Consider the following 7,882-nt stretch of genomic DNA (forward strand, 5'->3'; position numbering starts at 1 on the left):
CTCAGCTCCACTCCCAGCTCCATCACTCCAGGCCTCAGCGCCTGGCAGTGCTGTGGACTACCCACTGCGTGACCTGGTGACCCACATCAACTACACCGCCACTGTGCGTGGCCTCCGGGGCCCCAACTTCACCTCCCCGGCCAGCATCACCTTCACCACTGGTACTGCCAGGGGTCTGGGAGTGGGGAGGGGAGGTGTGAGGAAGATGAGCCTCCCCCCCTTTTACCTCTTCCCGCTTTCTCCCCACTTCCAAGGGTTGAAGGCCCCCCAGGACTTGGAGGCCAAGGATGTGACTCCTCGGACAGCACTGTTCACTTGGACCGAACCCCAAGTCTCACCCACAGGCTACCTGCTCAGCTTTGACACACCTGGCGGACAGACCCAGGTGCCCCACCCCGCCCTGCTGCCCAGGCCCTCTCCCTGAGTGGACTCCCAGTGGGGACTGATGAGCTGGAAGGTTCGATGGAGTCTAGAGAAAGCCTTTCATGCCTAGGGCCTCCCCTAACCTGTCCCTTGTGTGTTCACAGGAGATCCTGCTCCCCGCAGGGGTTACCTCACACCGGCTTCTCCGCCTCTACCCCTCCACCCTCTACAATGCTCGGCTCCAGGCCGTGTGGGGCGAGAGCCTCACGCCACCCGTGTCCACCTCCTTCACCACGGGTACCTGGCGCTGGGCCTGAGTTTGGGTAGGCAGCAGGAGCCTGAGGTTTAGACAGAGAACAGCCCTTCACCCTCCTCTCCCCAGGTGGGCTGCGGGTCCCTTTCCCCCGGGACTGCGGGGAGGAGATGCAGAATGGGCCCAGCACCTCGAGGACCACCACCGTCTTCCTCAACGGCAACCGCGAGCGGCCCCTGGATGTGTTCTGTGACATGGAGACGGATGGGGGCGGCTGGCTGGTAGGTGGGGGAGAAGCCCAGATGTCTGCAAAGGGAGAGGCCGCCACCTCAAGAACCCAAGGCTGACCGTGCCCGCTGCCCCCCCCCCCATCTTCCCTCAGGTGTTCCAGCGCCGCATGAATGGAAAGACAGACTTCTGGAGGGACTGGGAAGAGTATGCTCACGGGTTTGGGAACATCTCTGAAGAGTTCTGGCTGGGTCAGTGCCTCACAGGGATTGGGGAGTCAGGCAGGGTTGGGAAACCACGTGGACACCAGTATCCTGATGAGATCTGCCCCCTCCTCCAGGCAACGAAGCCCTACACAGCCTCACACAGTCTGGTGACTACTCCATGCGTGTGGACCTCCGCACTAGGGATGAGGCGGTGTTCGCCCAGTATGACTCCTTCCAAGTAGACTCAGCGGCTGAGAACTACCGGCTCCACCTAGAGGGCTACCATGGCACTGCAGGTGAGAGTGGGCCCTGACCACAAAGGGTGGGGGAGGCGGAGGGGGTGGGGGGAGGGGCAGGGGTGCTCATCACTCCTTTCTGCATCCTGCCAGGCGACTCTATGAGCTACCACAGTGGCAGTGTCTTTTCGGCCCGTGATCGAGACCCCAACAACCTGCTCATCTCCTGTGCGGTCTCCTACCGTGGAGCCTGGTGGTATAGGAACTGCCACTATGCCAACCTCAATGGACTGTACGGGAGTGTGGTGGACCACCAGGTGAGAGGCAGAGGGAGGCAGCAGAGCTGTGGAAGTTGGGGCTCTGGGGTCTGGGTTGGAGCTCTGTCATGTGACAGGATAGCTGAGATGCTCAGAGAGCCAAATCTGTGACATGGGACAATAATGCCACCCTTGCCAGTTAACTTTGAGAAGAGGGTTCGGGGCTGGGAAGGTGGCTCAGTGGTAGAGCGCTTGCCTTGCATGCCTGAGGCCCTGGGTTCGATTCCTCAGCACCACATAAGCAAAAAGAAAAAAGCCGGAAGTGGCGCTGTGGCTCAAGTGGTAGAGCGCTAGCCTTGAGCTGAAGAGCTGAGGGACAGCACCCAGGCCCAGAGTTCAGGCCCCACGACTGGACCCAAAAAAAAAAAAGAGAGAGAGAAGAGGGTTCATTTTTTTGGGTGGTAAAGGCCAGCTCAGGAGTATCCCTCCACCCTTTGCAGCTGAGGGTTTTGAAATGAGCAGAGCAGGAAGGTTGATGGATTTCTTTTTTCTTTTTATTTTTTGTCAGCTGTGGGGCTTGAACTCAGGGCTAGAATGCTGTCCCTCAGCTCTTTTTGCTAAAGGCTAATGCTATATGACTTTGAGCCATAGCTCCACCTCTGGTTTGGGGAGATGAAGTGGAGATAAGAGTCTCATGGACTTTCCTGCCTGAGCTGGCTTTGAACTGCAATCCTCAGATCTCAGCCTCCTGAGTAGCTAGGATTATAGGCATGAGCCACCAGCACCTGGCTTGATGGACCTGGCAGGTCACTTTGAGCAAGCAGGGTGGGGACAGACCAGATGTCTGGTGCTGATTCTCCCTTGCCAATCCCTTTCCCAGGGAGTGAGCTGGTACCACTGGAAGGGCTTCGACTTCTCAGTGCCCTTCACGGAAATGAAGCTAAGACCAAGAAGCTACCAGCCCCCTGCCAGAGGAGGCTGAGCTGCTACCCACCTCTCTTGCACCCCAGTATGACTGCCGAGCACTGAGGGGTCGTGCTCAGAGAAGAGCCAGGAGCCTTCACCACCCGGCCTCCTGAAGCAGCCTTCTCTGCCCATGATCTCACAGCACCATGTTTACAGGGGGGAGGGGAAGGGTTGGTACGGGTGCAATAAAGGAAAAACTGAGGCATGTGCTAGTCACTGGCCCTGGCCCCGAGGCTGCAGGCGCACTTGGAAGGGCTGCATCTGGAGGTTGACAGTGTAGAAGGGCTGGGGCTGCAGCGAGGGCAGGGCGCCCTCAAGTGGCAGCAGTGTGAAAGTCTGGAGCAGGCGGGCCAGTACCACGAAGAGCTCTAAGCGGGCCAGTGGCTCTCCCAGGCACACGCGGGCCCCACAACCGAATGTCAGTACCCTGGGGCTCTTGCCAGGCTCCAGGAAGCGGTCTGTGAGTGGGTGGGCAGGTAGAGCAGGGAGGTTTGTAGCAACCACAGAACTGACCTCCACCTCCATGTCTGCCCCATCCCTAGCTCCCCCAGCATACCAGGCCAGAATTCCTGTGGCCGCTCCCAGATCGTCTCATCAAGATTTGCACCTTGGAGGTTGGGGATAATGATTGTGTCCTTAGGGATGTCATAGCCCAAGATGCTGAGGGAAAGATGGAGTTAGAGGCTGGTTGGGACCCTGCTCAGGCCTAACCCTAACCCTCATTCCTAACCCTTGGCAGTCACCTGCTGGGCCGGATGGTGCGGTGGGGCAAAGCCAAAGGCACGACAGGCCGTAGACGGAGCACCTCGGCAATGGTGGCATTGAGCAAGGGCAGCCGCGTGCGGACCTTGTGTGGGATATGGGAGCCCAAGGGGCCAGGCCCCAGTTCAAGGTCTAGCTCATTCTGCAGTCGCTGCTGAATCTGGGAGACGGGGGCAAGCCAGGAGTCCAGGGACCAAGCTCTGCCCAGGCCTATTCACAGCAACCCAGCCTCCAGCCACTTCCCTCCCACAGCCTGGTGGAGCCTTTGCGCCCTCTCTCCGTGACCACCACCCAGATCAGGCGCAGCACCAACAGCACGGCAGGAGACCCAGCCCTGACCAGGCTGCCAGGAAAGGCCCTTCTGCCCTTCTATCCCCCAGACCCACCTCAGGGTGATGAACCAAGAAAGCCACAGCCCAGGAGAGAGTGGTTGCTGTGGTTTCAGTACCGCCGATAAAAAGATCCACCATGGCCATGTGCACGTGCCCTTCCAGGAGCTCTCCAGGGCCCTCATCCCCTTTCACCTGCCCCATCCTTTGGAGCATGTAGCCTGTCATGTCCTTCCACTGGCCCGCCACCAGATTCTCCTATAGCGGGAAAGACAACAGGCTGAGTGGACAGCTTGGGAAGGGAGGTGGGGGCAACAGGCCTAGAACTGGAAGCTTCTGGAAACCTGGCCTAGTAGTGATGGGGAGTTTTGCCATCACAGGTGGACTCAGGGGAACCTGATCCACATGTAGTTCCCAACCTTGTGCCACCTCAGCTGCTGCTCTACAATGTGATCCCTGTTTGATATGATCCGCTTCAGCTTCCAGAGACCTGGGTTGGGGAAGAACTAAGGCAGAAGCATGAGTCAGCTGCCTGATGAAGGCCTATTCCTCCACCCCCACCCTTCCCCCAGGACCCAAGGGTCTCTCGGTTCCACCTCCTCACCCTGAGAATGGGGACCACGTTCAAAATTTGGACGGACCAGTGGTCCCAAGCGTTCATCAGATCCTGAACACAGCCGTAAACAGCATTTACAAAGGATTCGTCCTGTCAGATAAAAACAGTCCATGTTCAGTTCTGGACCAGATGAAAGCCAGGAGGGGCTCAAGGGTCAAAGGAGCCATTCTGACCCTGTCTCCAAAGGTGAGGCCACAAATGATGCTGCAGGCGAGGAAAGAGAACTCCTCCTGGATGGCCACAGGGCGGCCCTCCTGGGCCCTCATTCGCTGTGGAGGAGAGCAGGAGCTATGCGGGCTGGGAAGGAGGGAGGGAGGGAGTGCAGCAGAGGGGAGGCTGAGCCTGGGGAGAGCCAGGCTATAGGAGCCCAGCCTCACCTCACAGAATTCTTGGGTCAGCTGCTCCACCAGCGGCTCCATGGAGTCTCGGATCCCCAGCAGCAGGGCAGAACGGGTCAGTTTCTTGTGGGCCTTCCATAGCAGAGAGTAGTCTCCTAGTGACAGGTCTGGGTATTGCTGAGACACCAGCTTGACTTGAGCGGGAGAGGATGAGGATGGAAAGTAACTTAAGGAGAGCCAGGCATTGGTGGCTCACACCTGTAATCCTAGCTACTCAGGAGGCTGAGATTTGAGGATCACAGTTCAAAGCCAGCCTGGGCAGGAAAGTCTGTGAGACTCTTATCTTCAATTAACCACCAGAAAACTGGAAGTAGAGTTGAGGGTCAAAGTGATAGAGTGCTAGCCTTGAGTGAAAGAGCTCAGAACAGTGCCCAGGCTCTGAGTTCAAGCCCCATGACTGACAAGAAGAAAGAAAAAGAAAGGAAGGAAGGAAGGAAGGAAAGAAAGATAAGAAAGGAAGGAAGGAGGAAAAAAGAAAATGAACAAAAGAGGAAGAAAGGAAGGAAAAGAAAGAATAGAAGAAAGAGAGGGAGGGAAGAGAAGGAAGCCCAAGGGCTTCATCTTCTTCTGCCTCAGCCCTTCCCACCCATAAGAAGCCACAGGCCCTTACAGGATGGTGTCTGGGGTCGGCCGGCAAAGTCTACCCACTTTCTGACCAGAGCTTCCTCAATAGCCCTCTTGGAGTTCAGCACCACCACATCTGGGGGAGAGGGGAAATAGGCGTCAGCAAAGAGGGATCTCCACCTCTGGCCACCAGTGGTAAGCCGGGGAGAGGAAGCCGGCTCTTACCTTGCAGCCCCAAACGGAGCCTGTAAATGGGCCCAAGTTTCCGAGTGAGGCCCAGCAGGTAGAGGGGGAGGTTGGGCTTCAGGATGTGCAGGAAGCCTGGGGCGAGGGGCGGGAGGTGGAGGTTCCTGTGCTTCCACTGGCCCCATAGCAGGCGGGTGCCAGCCAGCAGTATCAGCAGCAACAGAAGCCCAAGAAACAGCATGGCAGGAGGCCCTCGCAGAGGCGCTGGCACTAACACTTATAGGCTCTTGATCCCTGGCCAGCTATTCTGCTCTCTGGGCTCTTTGGGGGCCTTCCCCCTGGCCCACCCCCATAATGACACATTTCTAGAATGGCACCAGTCTCATTAGCCTTGAGGATCCATCTTTCAGATACCAACCCATCCATCAAAAGGAAAGGAAGGAAAACAAAACCCTGACCTTTTCTTAGAATCAGCTTTCCAGCTGCACGTCAACCATGCAAGCTCCTGTGACCACCCTCAGTGTAGCTGTCTCCTGCATACCCCAGCCTGGGCCAACTTAGTGGTATGACTTTGTCTCCAAAGAGAAAAAAATGGTCTTTGCAGCCAGGCGCCGGTGGCTCACACCTGTAACCCTAGCTATTCAGGAGGCTGAGATCTGAGGATCATGGTTCAAAGCCAGCCCGGGCAAGGAAAAGTCCATGGAACTTTTTTTTTTTTTTGGGTCCAGTCGTGGGGCCTGAACTCTGGGTCTGGGCGCTGTCCCTCAGCTCTTCAGCTCAAGGCTAGCACTCTACCACTTGAGCCACAGCACCACTTCCGGCTTTTTTCTTTTTTGCTTATGTGGTGCTGAGGAATCGAACCCAGGGCCTTGAGCATGCAAGGCAAGCGCTCTACCACTGAGCCACCTTCCCAGTCCAAGTCCATGAAACTTTTATCTCCAATAAACCACTAGAAAACCGGAAGTGGCTTAAGCAGTAGAGCGCTCGCCTTGAGCTGAAGAGCTGAGGGACAGCACCCAAGTCCAGAGTTCAAGCCCCATGACCAACCAAAAAAAAAAGGTCTTTGCTGCCTAGTATGCCCTCTGGGACTGTGGGAGGGACAAAACAAGATAGTGATTTATGTGGATCATTTTCCATTATTTTTACTTACAGAGAGAGTGTGACTATATAGTCAGTTTCCCTGGGGCACCCCAGAATATAGATGTAGTCTTGTACAATTATTAATAGTGCTCCTTTCACTATTGAAAGTATCCAGAGCTGGGTGTCAGTGGCTCATGCCTGTAATCCTAGCTGTTCAGGAGACTGAGATCTGAGGATCAGAGTTTAAAGCCAGCTAGAGCAGGAAAGTCCAAGAGACGCTTATCTCCAATTAACAACCAAAAAGCTGGAGGTGGAGCTGTGGCTCCAAGTGGTAAAGCTCCAGCCTTGAGAGAAAAAGCTAAGGGACAGTACTCGGTTCAAGTGTAGTAGTGCATACCTGTAATCTGAGGACTCAGGAGGAAGAGCAGGAGGACTAGAAGTTTGAAGCTAGCCTAGACCATGTAATGAGATCCAGCCTTGATAAAAACAAGAGCTGGGGATGTAGTGGCAGAGTGCTTGTCTACCATAGGCTGAGCTTGATTCCCCAGCCTTTAAAAAACAAACAAACCTTAACTGTCCAGAAGACAAAGAATTCTAGGCCCTTCCTCTAGTGTGGAGTACTTAGCACATCCCACAGAACTAAGTGCTTTTGCTATACTAGCCCTATTCTTCACCAGCAATGCTGTTATTGTCTCCATTTTATAATGAGAAAGTTGAGGCAAGAGGCCTGAGTGGCCTGCCCAGCCTGAACTAGGATTCAGGCTGGCGATTAAGCTGCAGGTTCTACCTAAAGCCACAAGGAGCATCTCCCTGGCTGCAAGGAAAAGTGACCACCTTGAACCAGCTTGCAACAAATATAAGAATTGTCTTACAAATGCAGGGGTATTCCACAGAACCTAGGAACAGGACGGAGACCTCATTGAGCTCCAAGGCCAGAGATAGGAGACAAACGCAGGCCATTTCCTCCTCTGTTGCTTCTCCTCTCTGAAGCTCCATGTGCTTCCAGGGGCAGGCAGAAGAGCGCCTGCTCAAGAAGTAGAAGGGTGGTTCAAGTGGTAGAGCACCAGCCATGAGGGAAAAAGCCAAGTGAGAGCAAGAAGTCTGAAGTTCAAACCAGCCTGCTCAAGGCCACCCAGGAAGGGTGGGATAGTGGAATGATGGATTATGTCATCCTTCCCAAAGCCCCCATGAAGTTTCTGGATAGCCACGGTCAGCTCAGAGGCCCAGCCTTATTCTGGAATTGTGCCCATAAGGATGGGGTTTCTCTGGACCACTTTTGGGGTTGAGGGTTCTAGAAGCAGGACTTGGGAAGAGCCATGACAGAGGCAGAGGAGAGGCTAAGGCTGCCTAAAAGGGGTGTGAAATCTTAGGCTGTTCTCCAGATTCACCATCTCAGGCTATGTAGATAAACCCCGATACTTAGGGGTTCTCTCTCTCC

The 7,882-nt window shown here is 55.3% G+C and overlaps 2 protein-coding genes across 2 annotated transcripts in view; one reads left to right on the forward strand and one right to left on the reverse strand.

Annotated features, from left to right (window-relative positions):
* Tnxb (tenascin XB) overlaps nt 1-2,714 on the forward strand; it is a 69,101-nt gene extending 66,387 nt beyond the window's left edge. The window contains exons 35-42 of the mRNA XM_013034944.1: nt 18-161; nt 255-385; nt 528-660; nt 746-897; nt 999-1,095; nt 1,185-1,346; nt 1,440-1,603; nt 2,424-2,714. Of these exons, the coding sequence (XP_012890398.1) occupies nt 18-161; nt 255-385; nt 528-660; nt 746-897; nt 999-1,095; nt 1,185-1,346; nt 1,440-1,603; nt 2,424-2,525 (1,085 nt within the window). The 3' untranslated portion in view covers nt 2,526-2,714. The remainder of the gene's footprint in view (nt 1-17; nt 162-254; nt 386-527; nt 661-745; nt 898-998; nt 1,096-1,184; nt 1,347-1,439; nt 1,604-2,423) is intronic.
* Nucleotides 2,706-5,919, reverse strand: LOC105999853 (steroid 21-hydroxylase). Its single transcript, XM_013034985.1, has 10 exons — nt 5,404-5,919; nt 5,225-5,314; nt 4,594-4,748; nt 4,390-4,485; nt 4,205-4,306; nt 4,020-4,106; nt 3,658-3,858; nt 3,253-3,431; nt 3,066-3,169; nt 2,706-2,967 (listed from the first exon to the last, which is right to left on the reverse strand). Exons 1-10 carry the CDS (start codon nt 5,603-5,605, stop codon nt 2,723-2,725), a joined length of 1,461 nt encoding a protein of 486 aa, XP_012890439.1. The 5' UTR covers nt 5,606-5,919; the 3' UTR covers nt 2,706-2,722.
* Between the last annotated feature and the right edge of the window lie 1,963 nt (nt 5,920-7,882).

This window comes from Dipodomys ordii, unplaced genomic scaffold (assembly GCF_000151885.1).
Source record: "Dipodomys ordii isolate 6190 unplaced genomic scaffold, Dord_2.0 Scaffold202, whole genome shotgun sequence".
Lineage (NCBI taxonomy): Eukaryota > Metazoa > Chordata > Mammalia > Rodentia > Heteromyidae > Dipodomys > Dipodomys ordii.